This window comes from Megalops cyprinoides, chromosome 3 (genome assembly GCF_013368585.1).
Source record: "Megalops cyprinoides isolate fMegCyp1 chromosome 3, fMegCyp1.pri, whole genome shotgun sequence".
Classification (NCBI taxonomy): Eukaryota; Metazoa; Chordata; class Actinopteri; order Elopiformes; family Megalopidae; genus Megalops; species Megalops cyprinoides.
The window spans coordinates 32,334,923-32,354,819 of record NC_050585.1 but is presented as its reverse complement, the minus strand read 5'-3'; the positions used below and the strand labels follow the sequence as shown (position 1 = coordinate 32,354,819).

The 19,897-nt window shown below is 41.9% G+C and overlaps 1 protein-coding gene across 1 annotated transcript; it reads right to left on the bottom strand.

The window, feature by feature from the left end:
- Window positions 1–250: 250 nt before the first annotated feature.
- On the bottom strand, window positions 251–14,705 carry LOC118775714 (arf-GAP with Rho-GAP domain, ANK repeat and PH domain-containing protein 1). Its single transcript, XM_036525757.1, has 24 exons — window positions 14,610–14,705; window positions 13,965–14,037; window positions 13,655–13,737; window positions 12,586–13,060; window positions 11,946–12,056; window positions 11,326–11,460; window positions 11,123–11,183; window positions 10,868–10,988; window positions 10,459–10,616; window positions 9,940–10,046; window positions 9,305–9,504; window positions 9,083–9,168; window positions 8,762–8,944; window positions 8,142–8,316; window positions 7,950–8,033; window positions 7,367–7,490; window positions 7,076–7,175; window positions 5,952–6,144; window positions 5,406–5,451; window positions 3,827–4,005; window positions 3,223–3,432; window positions 2,704–2,809; window positions 2,209–2,356; window positions 251–1,742 (listed from the first exon to the last, which is right to left on the bottom strand). The coding sequence occupies exons 2-24, from the start codon at window positions 14,033–14,035 to the stop codon at window positions 1,689–1,691; spliced, it is 3,210 nt and encodes a 1,069-aa protein (XP_036381650.1). The 5' UTR covers window positions 14,036–14,037; window positions 14,610–14,705; the 3' UTR covers window positions 251–1,688.
- Window positions 14,706–19,897: the final 5,192 nt, after the last annotated feature.

Here is a 19,897-nt window from a genome sequence, read left to right as displayed (position 1 = left end):
TAATTGGGACGTTTCATTAAATTCTACACACAATGTTTGGCCAACAATTCACTCTGGTTGCGATGATGTAACTTTCAAATCACCACTGCAATCAAATTTCAACCGCATTTCAGTCTTCAACCTAACCACATTCTCAACAAAGTGTAACAGCATTCTACAGCTACATAGTATTCACACTCTAACGTTATTCTAATCTACTTTAACACATTTTTATCCACAAGATTAAAAAAGCACACACCCACGACCTTTCAGCATGTGTTTAATAACAGTTTTTAACAATCTGTTAACGGTACAAAAGGCCAGTGGCCATCCATATTATTTTATGACCCTGGCTACTTGAACCCCACATTATCCTTCAAATACATCATCATCAAGCACAAAAATATTATTGAAAAATAAGAGAAGAGTTATTGCATAAATGCACTTTCTGAAATAACCCCTGATCACCTTACAAAAATTGAGATTAATAATGATTAACACTTACATACAGAGTATTCTGTTGCAAATACAGGAAACAGAACAAACCACACTGGGCTGCTAATAGCATTATCTGGATCAGGCAGTGCACTGCATTTCTGCATGTTGCAGAATCAGAACAGAACACTGAAGGTCTGGAGGAGAAACCATTTCCCCCTTTCTTGTAAAAACACGATTCAAGGTCTGGGTTTACGATAAATGTGATATTACATTTGATATTTGTCATTTTAGAGGAATTACTAGAATAGACAATAACGTACAGATATTAATTTGGTATAGACAAAAGGCTATAGAACCTGTAATATTGGTCGTTATTTATAAAATCAGTACAATGACTATATTTTACAGCAATGCCTCAGTTTCTGCAAAGGTACTCCAGGTACACATATCAAATAAATGAGGCAGCATCATATGGAGCAAATCAGAGAAGCAACTCAAGACTGACCTTTCAGAAAAGAAATAAAATGCTCACTTTTTTGCAGATCTTCCATTTGTGTGCACCTGTATATGTGCCTAGCCTGTTTTAACGTCACATTACGAGCTACATAATGAGTGAAGAAAGTGCCTACCAGCAAAGAAAAAAAAACTACCTGTGTTCCTGTTTAGAACAAAGTGAGCAAAGGTACATTTTAACCTCCACACGCCCATTTTAAAACCAGAATATGTTGCTTTTATATAGGTATATTACAAAAAACACTGCATGGATATCATTTCAAACTTGGCTCAACCAAAGGTGTGGTCAAAAAAATAATTTCAAGTTGCCCTTAGCTTCTGAAAAACATTAAAATCAGAAACTTCTTATGATATAAAACTTACTTTCAGCAAACACTTATCTGGAAACCATATAAATTATACACCAATGCAAAATGGTTCAAACACTGACTGATGACATCTGTATGTAGCTGAACTTGCAGTAAGTGTAGGCAGAAACATGCTGAATATATCTGGAGATTATTTGTTTTACCTGGATGAATTCATATTGAGGTTTATAAGGCAAGTATGACAAACTGTGTCATGGCATACGCACAAATTCAGTATTCTCTGACACAAATGTCAGCACTCTAGGGTAGACAGAAGTTCCAAATCATGTTCAGTCTCAAGTACAGAAAGCACCTCCAAGTGTTTCTGCTTCAGAGATGAGCTGATTGCATATACAGTTCTGCTGTGTTGGCATATCCGTATGGCGGTATGGATCCTCATCTCTCCGCATTTCAGAAAACAGTCACCATTTCTTCACCCTCCATATATGTATCATTTGTTCCTTCCTACAGGGCAGAGCCAATAGATTTAGTGCACAAACAGCATCCACTACTCAGCTTGGAGACAAAAGCAGTCAGTCACTGTCTGCAGTGAAAACATCAGTTTCCATGCTTTCATTACAGCAGGTTCTGAGTGAATCAAATTCACAGCAACAACAAATACAGTAGTGTTATCAACAACCAGTGGGCCAGACCGTTCACGTCAACCAGCAAAACTACAAAGAAAAGAAAAGCCTTCATGCTGGTCACAGTCAAAACATCTGCCAGTTCTCAGAAATGCCATTTTATGTACATACACCCCTTTTATTCCTGGCAAACAACAGATTAATATCTTTAGTAGGCAGAATGTTCTATTATCCTTGAGCTGGCTATCTTAAACATCAGACCGGGGACCTTACAGAGGCGGAGCACTGTAGTCATTTGTGGAAAGAGGAACAGACTCTTATCAGAGGAAGAAGCACAGGGCACTTGCCTGGAAGACGAGGGTGTAGTGGATGATGAGCTCACGGGTGAGGCGCACCATGTTGGTGTTCATGGCCAGGTCCTGGAACAGAGTGGGGACAAACACCAGGGCCAGGTTCTGAGCTGTCATCCGGTTCTCGTGGCTGTACAGCTGAACCCTGGGAGGAAAATGTAGAGGCATAGACACTTGAGCTCTTCCACCTCTAATTAAACTGCAACAGCATTTAGACCCACAATTTAGGCAGTTGATTTACCCCTTTACCATTAGTGGCAAAGGTACCAGTACAAAAGCCGTGACACCAGATGTTTGATTGTAGTATGAGGTTGATGTGTGTTAAAATAACATCAGTGCAGAGAAGGTCAGGGCCATGTGTGCTGGGTGCTCTGCATTCATGCAGGTACAGAACTTACAGGTGACCTCAACAATATTGAGAATGCATAGGTGTGCAGTTAGTCTATTTGAGGTGGGTGTTGCGTTCGGGCCATTATAACACCACAGTCTTACATGTAGAAGTGCTCACAGAGGGCACTGAGGGTGGCTCTGTTGTCAGGGGGGAGGTCGTTCAGAGCTCTGCGGTATGCGTCCAGTCTCTGAGCCTCTTCTGTGTGTGCTGGAAGGGTGCAAAAGGGACATTAAGGGGCATGTCAGCTGCAGGAAATCACACGGGACCTTGTCTCATGGATGAGCGAAGAGAATACTGGGGTAAGTGTTGCTTCATGCTAAAAGATAGGAGTTTCATTTGGGATCCAGTCAACGCTGTGTACTGTTCTAACTACACAGTGACTCCTGGTAAGCCTGTTAACATTTGGTTCTGAAACATAGCTCTCAAAACAGTGTCAGTGTCATCATCATGTACATCACCAAATCATGTAACCATGTTTACCAGCTTTATCGTTCATGAAAATACATTATGAAATATGACATTGTGGTGTTAGGGAACACATACAGGATACTTTTGACTGGACAGAGAAATGGAGGAGGGAGGAGGAGAGAGCCTGCGGGTGGCGGAGGCGAGAGAGGTACCTGCTGCGTTCACCCATGACCCCATGTGCGCCTCTGGGATCAGGACCACCTGCTGGCGGAGGATCTGTTTGAGGGCTCCGGCCGTGTCCAGCACAGCCATCTCACTGGTCTCCAGCTGCGCCCCGGTGGGTGAGCTGGTCAGTTCCTCCACCAGCTGGGCGATCTTGGTTGCCATGCCACAGCGCCGGTAGATACCGTCCACTTTCAGGCCTGACAGAAGAAAAGGACGCTTTTCTAATTGCACAAAACTGTAAGGAGCAACTCTCTTAATGGGATATTGACACAATAATTCAAGGTCAATGTAATTATGCCTGAACCTCAGTCTGTGCTGCTACTCAAAATACCACATAATTAGATTGGGTAGTCCTACTTGCTTCTCAGCACATTTTTCAACTGCATAGATATACCATAAATTACGAACAGCTAAACTCATAAAGGATGAACTTGTCGCTGATGGATGAAGTATTCTATTGTAAGTAATTTCTGTAGATGGCTGTGTCTATCTCCTTCCCAGTAAAGCTCCTCTCAGGATAACTCTTTGACTGTTTTGAGGTGAAAGGGTTCAGTTCAGTCTGGTACTGTATGTGTGCACTGCGGCTCTCACCGTGCTGTGTGATGTGGGAGATGCATCTCTCTACGGCCGGGGGCACTTTGCCGTTGGCAACAGTGGGCAGCTGGTACAGAGACCTGCGCCGCGCTTCCTGTGCGGGGGGCACTGCTTTCCTCAGCAGCCTGTCCCAGCAGCAGCAGGTGTCGTCGCGCTCAAACTGCATGGACACGGTCCTGCAGAGGGGACGTGTGACTGAAATTAAGGCATTCCACGGGCAGATTTCTGCAAACTTTGTGGCCACACATAGAGTTCCTTCAAAGCAACACACCGATAGGTATGCTGTTTTTTTGTGATGTACGCAATGGTCTCAACAATTAATCACAACAAAAGATTGTAGCAAATGGTGCTAATTATATACAGGCATACAGCTCAGGAGACAAAATGTTTATGTCTTTCCCACTATACATTTAGCTGACAAGATAAACCTATCATTCAGATAGAATTGAGGAGGCACTGAAAAATACCTCTTGTTAGTGGGATTTTACCTATAAAGTAAAGCACAAAAAATACACCTATTTCAGTTGGTCTTGCCTGGGCTCTAGGGCTACCTACTAGCATATTAGTACTCTCAGTTTAGATCAATTAGCTGCGGAAATGCCTCCAGCTGACCTAAACCTACTTTAAGGCGTGTCACTGGAAATATCACCTGAAAATGTGTAATCATCTATTGTTAAAATATGTAGTCCTCACACACTTTCAATCATTTAAACCAAAGATACAAAGATACTTGCCACATTGGATGGTAACTTTGGAAAGTTTTCAATTACTGCTTACTGAGTAGGCTGACATAATGGTATTTCAGTTTATGATCACTTTATGTGAAATATCTTGTTAAATGTATGAAAAACAATAGCAAACCTCTGCTCTGCCTCTGATGCATAAATAGCAGAGGTAGAAAGCAAATAGCATACAAATGAGACAATTTAAAAAGGGAGATGAGTGCTATGAGAACAGTGCAGAGCCAGAAAAAGGACGATGTTCTCCCACATAAAGATATGGCTGGAGGATATGAATCAAGGACTCCCTATTACACAGAAATGAAGTAAACATTCCTTGGCAACCTCATTAAAATGGTTTTACTTTTGTGATACATGTTTTCCATTAACACAAGTTGGAGTATCGCCTAAAAAGGAGTGTGAAAGCAAAACAGGCCAGGTCCCAATGGAACAATACTACATCGCTTTACAAACTTCATAAAAAAAAAGAGAGAGAAACATGTAGGGACCATGGTTATTCACTGGGGTAACTATTATCTTATTTCCCCCGGTATTATTTTTAACAATATAGAACTCTAAACTAGTTTAAACGAGTTTAACATTTCTTATGATTGCTTTTGTGGCTAAGGAACTGGGATTTTAATGTGAAGGTCTGCGGGTTAAATGCCCTGGTTGGCAACTGCACTCTTGAGCAAAGTACCTGATTGCAGTGAATATTCAACTTTATAAATGTATAATATGCAAAATACATAAATGCATCTGGCAGATGTAAGATGCACAGACAACATAAATAGACAATATATAAAATACACACATAATACAAGGACAGTAGGTGTCTGTGTCCATACTCTACTAACCTCTCTGCCATGACCAATTCAATGGTGTTTTCAGAGGAATCCAGGTCTGAAAACACACAAGGTCCTCATCAGTTTTGTGAACACTGAACTCGGTATTCTTATGGAACGTTAAGTCATTGCTGGCAGATATATTACAGAGCACAACCTGATCCTGTGACAAATGCTTACCCAGAGTCAAAAAAACCTTTTTGATCTGACCTGCTTGCTGCTGGCTTAATTTCTTCTTGCAAACAGTAAAAACTTTAAACAGTAACTGTGAATTGCCATTTTGTCTTGACTTTCCTGACTTTCTGGCTCAGTGAATTCTATACATAGGATGCTTGCACATGATTTAAGGTGTCTTTCTATTGAACAACTTCAATATTTAACATATATATCACTCATAATTTACTTGCATGTCAAACAATTAAAACTGATCCTAAGAGGACATAATATACTTAAACACATGATAAACTTTTTATCTTTTTATTTTCTCTTATTGATACAGTATTGCAGGATTTACAAGGCTCCAAAATCAGTTACTCACACTGATGTAGGAGTACTTACTGAGGCCAGTGTCCGGGGTCAGCACCAGCTTATCTTTCTTGCGCCCCCCTGTGGGGTAGATGAGCATTTCATTCCGCCTGAGGGCCACCCAAACCTCAGAATACTGCAGGCCGCCCCCCTCTCGCATGGAGACCCGTGACACAGCATGCACCCCCTCCAGCTCCTCGTCTTGGACAGACCCTGGTAGAACCACCTAGCAGAGGGGAGAAAATACAACACAAGTGAGGAGGTGTGACAATGCCAAACTTACTCCCATGACTTCACTTTGCTTTCAGAACATCCATGCCAACCTCTGCTGCACTAGACTAACTCTCACTTACATTAACTCTCTAACTTAGTATTTTTCTTTAGCCATGCTCCTTTATGCCAGTGGAGGTCTGACATGTCATATTGCCTGGTTTTATAAGCTTCAACAAGCAGATTCTATGCACAGGATGCTGTCGCAACTACATGTTCAATAAATAAAAAAGCTCTTTGGTTGTGGGTACTTTACATTAAGTGTTTCTGTTTACTTAGGGCCATTTGCATTTTTACACAGTATCCGTTTACAAAGCTGACAACTCAGGCTTTGTGAATTGGAAGAGCACCAGAACTAGGATTTGAACCTACAACCTACAACCTGCTGGTCATAAATCCTGTTCCTCAACCAAAACATCACACTGTACAGCATGCTACAGAATGGCTCTCTATATAAGTATAGTATAAGTATAGGGAATGGGTGCAGTAAGTTACTAAAATACATGAGGGAAATTGTATTGAATATTACAGAGCCATTGCATGTATGGAGGAGGGCCCAAGTTTGTGCACTGAAAGAAAGCATACTAGCCATCTTCAAGGTAACTTTTTTCTTATGGTTGTACACTCTATGTACAGTACTGTATCAGACAAAGAGATTTACATATCTTCACATTACAGTATTACATTATTAGCATTTAGCAGACATTCTTATCCAAAGCAACTTACATCAGTTACAGTTTTTTTTTCCCATTTACACAACTGGGTATCTCCTGAGTCAATTGTGGATTCAGTACCTTGCTCAAGGGTAAAGCAGCAGAGTCCCAGCAGGTCAGTAGCCTCTGACAAAAATGGGTGTAATGTTTTACAAAGAGCAGTTATTTTGGTACCTTCAGAATGTGTGTCAGGTGTAACAGGAGTTCCTCCCTGGTGTCAGTGTTGCACTGCAGTTCGTCTGTTAGCGTCAGCATCTCAAACCTGTGGGTCCCTCTGTGAGAAAGGAAAACAAACAGGAATAACTCTTCAAACAGTGCACTCACTGTGCAAACAGTGCACACACATTTGCACTCACTCATACACACACACACACACACACACACACACACACACAGACACGCATGCATATACAAACACAAACACACACACACACAGATTGGTTCCACGGGTTATAGTTTCATTACCCGGAAGAGTAGTCAAAGATGGACATGACTTCTCTAAGGTCCAGAACGTCACAGGCAGCCGAGTCATTCTCCTGAGAGAACAGGAAAAGGTCGTCCTCCAACTTCCCGTGGAGCTCCTCCTGCCCTGCTCCTCACACACAGACACACTTCATCAGGAGGAGAGACAGACCAGACTCTGCCTTTGACATCTCACTGTTTACTCTGTCTCTGTCAGTCTGCAAGTAGCGCACTTCCTGTGTAGGGCAGCTGGTGGGATCAGTTCATTATTGTGGAGTTTGATTTTTAGAGGATGTCAAAAATATTTTTAGCTAAAGCGGAGATTCAATATTAAACACACATGTAATATTACTAGATATAGTGCACCTATAGTGCACTGTAGACAAGCTACAGGCCAGGCCACTATATTGGAAAGGAACAGTATTCTAAATCTATCACAGAAAAAGCTGCCCTTTAATAATGGGCTATAGAACATAACTTTCTTTGCATTTGGACCCATCAAGGATGCCATATTGGGTAATGTGTATAAATGAACTCCAGGTGGCGCTTTGTGTCTATCATTATCATTTTAAATCTGTGGTTTTACCTGCCGTAGAGGATGGGTCGAAAGCAAAGGAGGTGGATGTTGGGCGGTTTTTGGATGACCTTTTCTGGATATACACAGGGGCATCTGTCAACAAGCAAAAACAAGAGCCAGCACTTCAGCACGTTTCAAAGCGATGGCGGGACCCCACATACTCTAAGTGAAGGCAAGTCGTGAGGATATGATTCCCAGTACCTGTGTACTCATTGTGTCTCAGGAGTTCTGTCTGCATGGCCTGTCCCGCGTGCTCTGCCAATGAGATGGGCGAGGGGAATTGGGGGTCCCCTGAGTGACACAGAACCCGTGCTCCCGAACACAGCAGTGACATGGTCTCTGGGATGTCAGGGCCGACCACCACCTCACACAGCCTCTGAAAAACAGAATGGGGCAGAAGGGCGGTGATCATTTTAACCCCAAATGCATCTGACATCCATGTAGATACAATCCACACTCTATACTATCGATAAAAATAATGTAATCTAGTAAACAAGCAGGACTCCATATGGTGCTCAAATGGTCCTGGAGAGTCCCTTTACAATTAGTCATAATGTTTACTCACAGTCACATGTTCAGTGGCCCTTGAGAATCCATTATGTCACTGACAAATAACCAAGTCAGATTCTCCATTAGGAAACTTCTCTGGCTCAATGCAATACCAGAAAGACTAGTTTAGCTATTCAGAGCTGAATGACTTGCATCTATAGGTCACAGATAACACCAGAAAAAAGGTCCCTCGGCCTCAGGGTGAGATACATTACTTGCTGCAGAGACCTACTGCACTCTACCAGGGAAAACTGGCAGCACAGCAGCCTCACCTGATTCAGCAATTTCTGGCTAGAGGCCAGAGGATGTGCCCGTCTGTAGCGGCCCTGGATGTATTTTGCCTTAACGAAAGCATTTCGCTCATTTGGGGTGACATCTGGCAGGATCTGCTCAGCAGCGGGAACATTGTGGGCCCACACATCATTGGCAACCTTGTTCCCGTACAGCACAAAAAGCTGAGGAGAGAACACAGAGATGTTGTGAAAATGATGCAGTCTGTATTCAGAAACTCTGGGAACTAATATTATCGTCCAACGTATTTTTAGGTACATGCCTGTTGCATGTTGGGGGGAGCACAAAGATCCATCTCTTACCTGAATTAGGGGCTCCGTCCACACCTTACTGTCCATCTTCAGGCTGCGTACTTTAGATATGTTTATCCCCATTGAACGGTGCTGGCCTAAAAATAGCAAAGAAAAGCAGCAATCAGGGACAGGCAAGTCCGGTTAGCTCGCATTTGCAAGCTCCAAATCTCCGCCCTCTCTCAATGAAGACACTGTCTGAACAGCAAAGCAGCCCCCCCAGGCTGATCTCACCTGCGCAGGCCTCGCAGATAACCACCAGCAGGTTGACGGAGGCCCACTCGGGGTTGCCGCAGCCGCAGTCTGCGCAGACCTTGTTCCAGGGGCTGGCCCACAGGCGCTGCGCCACCTCGCTGCAGGACAAGGCGTTGCGGATCACCTGGGTCAGACACCCCAGCCACACCGCCAGCTCCCGGGACGAATCTGCCGAGAAACTAGGGGAAGGAGAGTGGCATGAAAAGTAAGTGGTGTGCACTCTGCACCACACTGCACAGACCCACAGTGACAGCACAGCATTCACTCAGCCTGTCACAGCACAGAGCTGCACTGTGAAACAGCATTTCCGGTGTATCTCACTTCAGAGACAGCAATCACAGCGCAGGACATTCACAGTGTATCTCATCTCAGCGTTCACACTGCATCTCTGCGCTAGACTGCATCTCATACCATATGGTCAGGCTTCTTAACAGTGCAACGGTTATATTGGTGTGTAAGGTCAGGCTTCTTAACAGTGCAATGGTCATATCAGGGTGCTTGTATCTTTAAAAGCAGATACAGAAATGTATTTTGAGTATACAGATCACAAAATCTTGTCAAAGCTGTATAAGCACGACTTTCAGTGATATACCCTGGTGCAGAAAGGAACTCACCTGAAGGTCTTGTAGGGTGTGATGAGGTTGAAACTGTGACGGCCCGTCTGCTTCACTGATGCCACATTCATAGACACATAGAGCATACCAAGCCCCGCGCCAAAGTCCTGTCATGTACAACCATAGATAGATTAACTGAAGAATGAAAGAATGGTTAAAAGACTGAAAAGACTGCATGGGATACCATGTGATTCAGGCACCCTTTATTTAAATCATGTTTCAACAGAACACAGCAAGAAACTGGTAAGTGCAATTCCCGATAACGATGTTCCACTGGAGCTAAAGTGAGGATGGGATAAGCAACTCAACTTCTCAAGGTTCACAGAGTCTGTTGGTTTTACTGTGCATTGTCTTTCCAAACTGAAGTCATTATTCAGATGGGAAGTCACCTTACAGGGTACAAAACAGTTTCCAACTGACAAGAAATCTCTCAAACATGCAAGACTCATGTCTTTTACTGGACTGCAAATCACTGATCTGATCATCTGTTTTTATGACTCCTCCTTCTCCCCTGCGCACCTCTCTGTTGCGGTAGATCCAGAGGTTGTGGCCATAGATGGCTGCATACACCTTAGTGCGGGGGTCCTTCATGGTGAGCTGTCCGTGCTGCTCGGGCCCCAGCGGGGGGTCCTGTCCCCGGGAGGCATGCAGGGAGCTCACCCAGCCATCCTGCACAGCTGTAGGGACGGGGCAGAGGCACGGCGCAGAGGCCGAAAAACGTGAGAGCGGAAGGAGCAGGTGTGCGTCCATATTTGCCACAGGTGCACGGCAAACATGGAAACAATGAGTAAACACTGCCTCTTTGCTGTTCTGCATGGTAAACATCCACTAACCTTTCTGAGCAATTTCAGTGTGCGGGTGCTATTGTTACAGTGAGAACAATGGAAGCAAAAAGAGGCCAGTTCTTCCACTGAGCCGTTCATCTCACCCTCACTGTGCGCCATGAACTCAATGTGCTTCTTGCCGAAGTAGATGGAGAAGCGGCTGCGGTCCTGTGCTCGGACGTTGGTGATGCTTGACACGTGGAACACCACCTCTGTGAACTTTTCCTGGAACAGGAGGGAGGCCAAATGCTGAGCTTCAAAATATGACACAACAGACTGGGAGCATCCAAGCCATTGTGCCAGAACTAGCATCTGAAATGTAAAAGCCCAAAGGACAGAGATGGAGTGTTCCTACTCACAGTGCGTTTCTTCCACAGAGACATCAGCTGCCCGTCCAATGTGGCCCACAGCACATGGTGCCTTAAGAGCGCAGAGGCCAAAATCAGAAAACAGACACAGGGCAATTTCACGTCACACACTACACAGATAATTGACACCATATCACAGCTGTGGACTGCGGGTAAGACAGACTGTGGTCACAGCCCCATATGATATGTCATACTTGCGGCCTTGCCACACGTCCAGCCAGCTGGATCGAGACACCACACCCTCCCTGTGTGGTACATCACCCGCCTGAACGCCCCCGTTCCACTCCACCAAGCCCTGTTTCTTCCTGCTGACTCGAATGGTGGCAGTGCTGTGGAACAGACAGAATAGAAACTTCCCCTGAAGGATAAAGTATCAGCACCAGGACATCCTGCCCTCTGTAACCCCCCCCCCCCCCCAATCAGAATTATACCCACTACCACCCCCTGTAAGACTTCCAAGCTCTTTGTCCTACACACTGAATCTTGTCTTCCTTGTTCAACAACTAAATCAGATGTACTTTCAGATCTCTCTTTAAATGAAGTAAAAAAAATCCACTTCTGTACTTGTAATAGACTCGCATAGTTCATTCTGATGGTTAAGTCATACAATACAAGATTTGCGGCCCTATGACTGGCTGGTATTTCAAAGACAAGTCTGCCATATTCAGTACAATGGTCTAAAAGTCTAATCTCCAGCAGGAGTTCATGGATATGATGTTCCAAATTGTAATATATTAAACGGCCATAATGCAATAATGTTCATATAATCCCATCTCATCCATCTTCTTCAGATCTTGGAAGTCCCAAAACGTACCGGGGCGCCTTCTGTTTCATTGGTCTGGTCTGCATGGTAGCCTGCTCTTTGCCTGGCTGAGGGGGCTGTCCGCTGTTGGTGACACTGGCCTGATTGCTGGACACTGGAGAACTAAGGCAGAGACAGCAGGAGAAGGAAAAGTGAGAAGAAATTTTGCCACTGTTATACTTTGTATCCATTGTTGAGATCAATAGAAAGGAAAATATCTCGGTGTATGATACAAAATCCCACAACAGTTATGTCAAAGATTCTGCATCTTTTAAAAAACTGTTTTCATTCAAAATTATTGCCTTGTTTGAAATCTGTATCCAAACAAATTGCCATTTGACCCATAGCATATGTCATGTGGATGTGGCTGCATAAATAATCACAGTAGTTTAACAGACCCCCTTAGTATAAGTATGGAAAGTCAAAAATGGAAGTTCAGCTTGTGAAAAAAACCTTGGCTTATTTGCAGCAATATTAAATTCTGAGACAGAGGGAACAGTTCCTCTTACGATGAGACATATTGTTTAAATACTTTGTCTTGCTTGGTTTTAATTTGACCAAGTATATCTTCTCTGCAGACACTTCATGACAAGAGGATAATGGAATCAACAAGAGGTGGTGTTGCCATCCAGCTAGTCTACTTGACACTCACCTGTCAGAATGAGACTTCTCTTTTGGCTGTTTAGTGCCTTCTCTCACTTGAGTCCCAGTAGCAGAATCATCCTCTGACTTTGGGGTCGCAGGGGTGAGGGTAAACTCCTCTTCGTTGGGTGTGTCATCTCCAGGGTCTGTGGCCCACTCAGATAAGTTCTTGAGGACACAGTCCAGGTGTTCAGTAGGACTGGGTGGAGGAGAATCGGGCCAGTTAAAGCTGGAAGTTTGACCGGACTCATCAGCAGTCTTAATGCCCATGCTGGAATCCACTGGTGGAGCAGAGGGATTCAGGCTGGGGCTCTCATGACTCTGAATCGGCCGAGACCGTGGGTCAGAAATGTCAGAGAGTCGCTTGTCATCTGTGGTGTCCTGGACAGTAGGGATGGCTTGAAGACCGTTTTGGAGACTGTTTAGGATGACAGGCTTGTCACCATTTTCAGCAAGTCCCACAGAAGCAGATGTGCAAGAAGTTCCTGTAGACCCAAATCATAAAAAAACTAGAAATCACAGTATGTAGGCATGAAGGATAAATGCAGCTAGTTCAACTTATTGATGTCGTAATGTAGTCATGAGGCACAGACAGCATTGCAATACCAGTTCACCCACACATTCTAAACTTAACAGAAAAAAGTAAGTCCTCTGTGACAAGTGGGGAATTTTCCTTCAACATGACAGAAAATCTGTCTTTAAGCTTTAGGAATGTTTCATCTGAGAGTGCAGCTCAACCCAAGATTCATTTCAGATTTTGGGACTTCCTTGAGTGACGTGTGTGGAAATAATGTCTATAATGATGATTGCAGCAAGTGGCAAACATTCCATCAGATCAGACCATGGAGGATTCCTATCTAGTTCATCAGATTCATGACATTAAAATTCCACGATTTGAAATTGCTACTGCTCATATGAACACAGAAAAATAAAGAAGAATGTCACACTGGATTCATCTTAAATCCACAATTCACATTTTTTGGATTATGTGTGAAACTATTTAGTATGTCTAAGGTACCACAAATCCAGTTGTCCAACATAATAGTGATGTAAAATAGTCCGAGGGAGCCATGTTTTACCTGTAATGGAAGAATTCAATTTTCCCTGAAGTCCATCTTGTTTTCCAGCTGTTTCTGAATCTGGAACATCATATAACAGATCCCTAGAATGAAAGATACATTAGATTAGGTTCATCTGAAAATTAGGCATCTCCAAATTTGAATTAATGATTGCTGACCAACAAACTACAGACTGAATTTATGTTTGAGTTTAAAGTTCTTGACCCACAGCATACTGGGCTAATTGAATCCAAACTAAGGTTACATAGATACATACAATACATCTTGACCTATCCTTTGCTGAATAAATCCAAACGTGAATTTGGCTTACCCTTCTACAGATGTCCGGATGGCCACCCCAAGCCTGTAGCAGCCTCTGGGTTTAGGTATAGGTGTTGTCATCTCTGTGTTGATTAGAAATGGCATATTGAGGAAATCAGAACCACAGATAATGTCCCTTAGGGCAGACTAAAAAGCCCTTGTATGGCTTTTATTATTATTGAGAGAACAGGGGTACATAAAGATTTTCATAGACACAGTGATGATACAAGACATCGACTGTAATAATCCCATAGCAAGGAATTGTGCATTTACTTCAGCCCACAGCACAGCGCGTGCCGTTCTTACCGTGTTCAAAGGTAAGACCAATATGACCTTTGTCACATTGCATGTATTACTACTAAGTGCGTAAGGAAACAATGACAAACATCTTGTTTCCCTGGATATTGAGTGCAGATACCCTTTGTAACCTTATTATAAAAAGGGTAACAGAAAAAAACCTCAAACGGAAATATATGATATACTAAGTGAACCAAGAAAGGGTAGTAATCGCTTGTGAACATTATGGTGTTGTACTAGGTCCGTATAGAAAATGTCTTAGCAACGACTTTAAGTTAGCTTAGCAAGTGTCCATACTGTAAAGCTTTAATGCATTGGTACCGGGTCTCAAGAAAAATCAATAAATAACTCTACTTACCTGGCAGCGTATCGCCGGGCGTTTGAATCTGTCTCGCGAAGTGAACTGAAGCCAGCCGAAGCGGTGAAAAGTGAGATAATCTTCGACAGGGCTGGAGCGCAGCGGTTTCACCTGTATTACCTGTTAGGCAGCTAAAAGCTAGGGTAGGGCTATCATTCTTCACGCCCTCTGAGTTACACAAAGGTTTCTGAGAAGGAAAACAAATTGTCTCCCATAATGAAAGTGTTGCGTCCGCTCAAATAAGTAAACATAGTTAAGGAGGTTTAGATTTAACAAACCATTTTTTCCTAAGGAAATGTTCCTGATTGTAAGGGTCTGACCAAATTTATATGTGATCATGTTTTTGTGGAAGAATTATGGTTAATCCTTAAGCATTACATTGATTTACTCCTGTGAAAATCCACTCGGATACTTGGAAACATGCAAGTCACTTTTTGAAAGTGCTATCACGAAAAATGTAAAGAACTTCTAGTTTATATTTACCAAAATGTGTAATGCATACAGTGCGTTTTTGTTTTGAGTTTGATAAAGTTATTATGCATGGCTTCATGGCTGATTTTGGCTACCACCCACTATCTGTGACGTAAGCACAAAATCAAGATAATAATAATAATAATAATAATAATAATTGTAATAATATATATATATATATATTTTAACAACAACAACAACAACTACAAAAAACAAAGAGCAAAGGGAAGCAATGAAGAAAAAAAGGAAAAGGAAAAAAAAAACATAATAACATTTAATAAATGCATAAATAAAATGAATACATCATTCTTTCTATATATGTATTTACGTTTAAAGGTTGAGGCATAAAGCATAACAAGACTGACAAGACGTGATGGGGCAGGACAGACAAGACCAGACTGGCGGGACAAACTGCACACTGTGTTTTCATGTAGGTTTGTTGGAACGGAAAGAAAAGAGAAAAATATATAAGAAAGGAAAAAAATATACAAATAAATAAAAAAGAATAGTAATGTTAAGGGTCATTTGTGGAGAGAGGATTCACCGTTGAAGGTATTGTAGAAAAGGGGACCAGTTATCTTCATAGGATTTAATGTTGTTTTTCAAAGATGCGGTAAGTTTTTCTAGATTTGAATGGTCTATTAGTAGATTGAGCCAGTGAGCTATGGATATCTTGGTTCTGTCTTTCCAGTTCAGTAATATGGTCTTTTTGGCGATGGTTAGTGATATTAATATGAATGATTTGAGATGTTTCGGTGATAATCATAATAATTAATAATAATAATTAACCACAAGACGGAACTGAAGAAGACTGCTCAGAAAGACTTTATAATCAGTATGTTGAAAGCAGACCAACATATTCATCATGAGACATCATATTTATCATGTTGTGAGGTTGTCACAAGTCATCCACTGGCAGCGCAACTTTGAAGAGGTGGTCACTCAATCATTGTGGGTGAGAAGACCACACAGGGGCAAAGTGCAATCAACAAGATTTTAATTGCCAAATCAAAGCTTTATCTGAAACTATGAATATACCATTTTCTTGCACTGTGTTGACTTCCCCAGGGCTGGATAAAATCTATTAGCAACATTCCTGGCAAACCATCTCCCCATCTGACAACCTGATGCCAAATGTGGAAAAAAAAACAACTAAAATGTCTTATTGTGGAGTTTGTCCAGTGCAGAGTATAACCTCAACTTTAAATTACTGTTAGTTGTAGGTTTTACTTTCTGTTTTACCAGTCACAGAATACATTCAGGCCTGTCGTTGTCTTAGACACACACAGTATTTTGATATGTACTCATTGGTAACATTCATGTGGAATGAAAACCAGGGATTCCATGACCAGTTGTTGTTCATTTGATGGCATTTCAATGGATGGTTGATGAAAACTTTGTGGCTGTGATCGGTCATCTTGTGGCTAGAATTGATCCCATGCAAAAAGAGGAAAAAGTAAATGATTTGTGATTGCACATGCTCCTACTGCTTCTTGATAATCATGACTTTTGACCAAGTTGCATTTGTCTTTCGGTGTCTGACATTTCATAATCAGCAAATAATGTGTGTGTGTGTGTGTGTTTTATTTCCTGTGCCACCTGTGTGTTGATGCTGAGAGTGCTGACCTCTGTGCCAGCCCAGTGTGTTAACAGTCTTCCATGGGAGTGCTACCCTCATGACTCCAGTGAATTGTTACAGCAATGTAGAGGATACTTAAATAATTGAAGTACTATAGAATGGAGATGGTCAGTTGTTTGTACCATAGCCTCTGTGTCTAAGTGTTCCTCAAATTCGGTGAGTTATGTAGACATTCTGTTTGCACCTGTGATATCAAGTTATCTGACTTTATCTGCCAGGAATGCAGTGAAGCAGTATCATTACATTCCATATGTGTGCCTTGCTTTAACCCTTCATGTGCCCTGGGTCTGTTTACCTTAATTAGATGGAGACACAAACATGTCATTTGTACTGGACACGTGTATTTTATATCCTGTCATTCTCAGACATGACATTGTATTTGTATGAGTGAATAGAAGATCTCTATTTAACTTGCATCTGATGTTTATATTTTGTATGCTAGTAGTTGAGGTTCTAGACGATTTAACTTTAACACTTACAACAGTGTATAAGAAGATTTCTCAAGATATTGTTTCTGTTCCATAATACACATATAAGAGGAGAGGCATTGTGCAAAATGTAAGGTACCTGTTCCTTTGGCTGGAGTTGTTTCCCCTTCAGAAATTGATGTGGACTACATAAAACAATTAGGATATTAATAAAATATCTTGATGTGTCATCTGCACATATGAAAGTAAGTCACCCCTGCTATTTCTTTGTCCATTTTGTGAAGTGAAACGTGTTATCCTGTATTTTTTTTTTTTACATATTTACCTCAAACATGAAAAGACAGGAATTCCACCATTTGGGAACAGCACTGAAATAAAAAAAAATGCAGGTGCTTCTGCAGAATGAGTTTGCTTTAGTCCTTCAGTCATATTACACACAGACCTGCTCTCTTACATTCCACCTGCAAGTGGAGCAAAGTGAGCAAAGAGAAACCAGTTTGAAAGGAAACTCTTAATGGTTTCATTTGTGAATTAAATGAAACCTCCAATCAAGTTTAATCTTTCCTATTCCTAGCTGATTTAGAAGGTTTTTCAATAATGCAAGACAGATGAAACATTTGTGCATTGTGTTCTGATAAAAGACACAGTTTTGCCTGTTTGTAACTCTTGTACCATGATCAGACTCAAGCATTAACAAAATGCAGCCCGGGAGCCAATGGTGGCATGTGTACACATTCTGTGTGGCCTGTCATGTGGATTAATTTCACTTTGGAAAGATGAACAGAGATGAGACATTTTGCAACAACCTTGTGACAGCATTGTATTGCTCATTACATCGCTGTCTCTAGCTACAGCTGTGGCTCTGACAGAAGTAGCTACTAATGCCACCATTGAAGCCTATTGAAAAAGAATGTTAATTTGACAATTTGGACAAATTTTGCTGGATCATGAAAGTGGGGATGGTAATGTAGAATATGAAAGGGTTAAGACCTTCTATAATACATATTATCTACGGTTAAGATTGCTGTGACATCTGTGACACAAGAGTGGAATTAGTTATTTGGAGGTGTCTGTGGTATGGCCCTTGAGATGCATCTAACCAGGCTAGCCACCCTATATGGCCATAAAGCTGAATGACCTATGTAATGTATTCGTATGAGGCTCAGCCATACACTTCTTGCTTGTTAGATACTGACATCTAGTGGAGATGTATATTAGTGCACCTTTTTGTGCCATTTCTTGAAACTTGCGATGTCTGTATCCCCCTCCGACATCCATGATGCTGTAATAAAAAGATGTCAGCTCGTACTCATAGCTCCAACTGGCTTGCTGTAGGGAACCCATCCAAATATATTACATTGCATAAGCAATGTTGACACTAAACTGCGCTCAACTATGTACAAAGAAAAATTGATCAACGAATGCCAGAACTTATATCTCTTGAATGAATGCATCTCACCTTGTCTTCTTTCCTTTTACTTTTCACCTTCCCATGGATAGCACCAAGTTGGCACCATTATTTTTGATGATTCAGACCAATTATTATTTTGTACAATTTTCATAATACTTCTTTGGCACCCTACCTGTCACAAATGATCGTATATATCTAGCTGTAGCATAGACACTGATTTCAGCAGGTAGTGCTTGGCTTCATTCTGATATTAGCCAAAAGATGATAATATTGACTATAAAGTGATGATAAGTTTAGTTAGTTAATTAGTTCAATTAGCCCCTGAAGTGGAGCCCTTCACAATCACTTATTTTGCTTACGCTTAGAGCTAGCCTGGCTGTGAACTGAGATTAAAAAATCAGAACTGAGATGTTTCTAGAAATACTTTGGAAAATAGTCAGCAACATCATGTCTTGTATCTAACAGTCATTGTATACAGTAACTGAAAAGCACTCATACCAAGACCAAACAGGCCTTCAAGGCCAAGACCAATAACAGGAAAAGAAAACACTTTCCACGCTCATGAGCTGAAATTGGACTTGAATTCTGCTAAAAGTAGTGTTCTTCACAGATCTGTGACAGAGCTGCACAGACAGGTAAGCAGGTCAATAGGTGCATTGTGAGGTTGGCTGCAATGTTCAAAGATTCACAGACATTACATTACATTATTGCCATTCAGAAGACGGTCTTATCCGAAGCAACTTACCCATGTATACAGCTAGGTATTTTCTGAGGGAATTCTGGGTTAAGTAACTTGCCCAAGGGAACAACAGCAGTAACCGAGCAGGGAATCAAACTGGCAAACTTTTGGTTATAAGTCCTGCTCCTTACTGCTATGCTCCACTGCCACCTCACAGATGATGATGATCCAACACTATGCACTCTCATCAGTCAGTCTGTCCATCCCTTCCTTGTTTTCTGTCTGCATCCTCCACTTTTAGTTGCTACTCAGCTTTACCTGACTCGGGAATACCCCAGGCAGTGACCTTGTCCATGTTTTCCTGTTTTCCAGGGGTTCTCCAAGGATGTGGATAAGCTCATTCTGCCCAGGGTAGAATCTTGGAAATCTGGCTTAATCCACTACAGGTAGTTTTGTTTAGTCCCAGTATCCAGATTTCCTCACCTGCCAGGAGTGTGGGAGAAGTGAAATAAAGATGTAAAGCCAAAGGCCTGAGGCTGCAGGATCACAGCTCAGTTCACATATTATCTGAACCCTATACTTGCTCACCTAAAATAGAAACTAAATTTGTGACATGTAACTGACAGTATTGCCCAGTTACAGATTAATAGTACTTTCACC

Coding starts and splice junctions, on each gene's coding strand:
- LOC118775714 (XM_036525757.1), bottom strand. CDS start 14,035: ATGACAACACCTATACCTAAACCCAGAGGCTGCTACAGGCTTGGGGTG. Junction 10,989..11,122: donor CTCTGTGGAAGAAACGCACT/GTGAGTAGGAAC, acceptor CTCCTGTTCCAG/GAAAAGTTCACAGAGGTGGT. Junction 9,169..9,304: donor TATCTGCGAGGCCTGCGCAG/GTGAGATCAGCC, acceptor TGCTATTTTTAG/GCCAGCACCGTTCAATGGGG.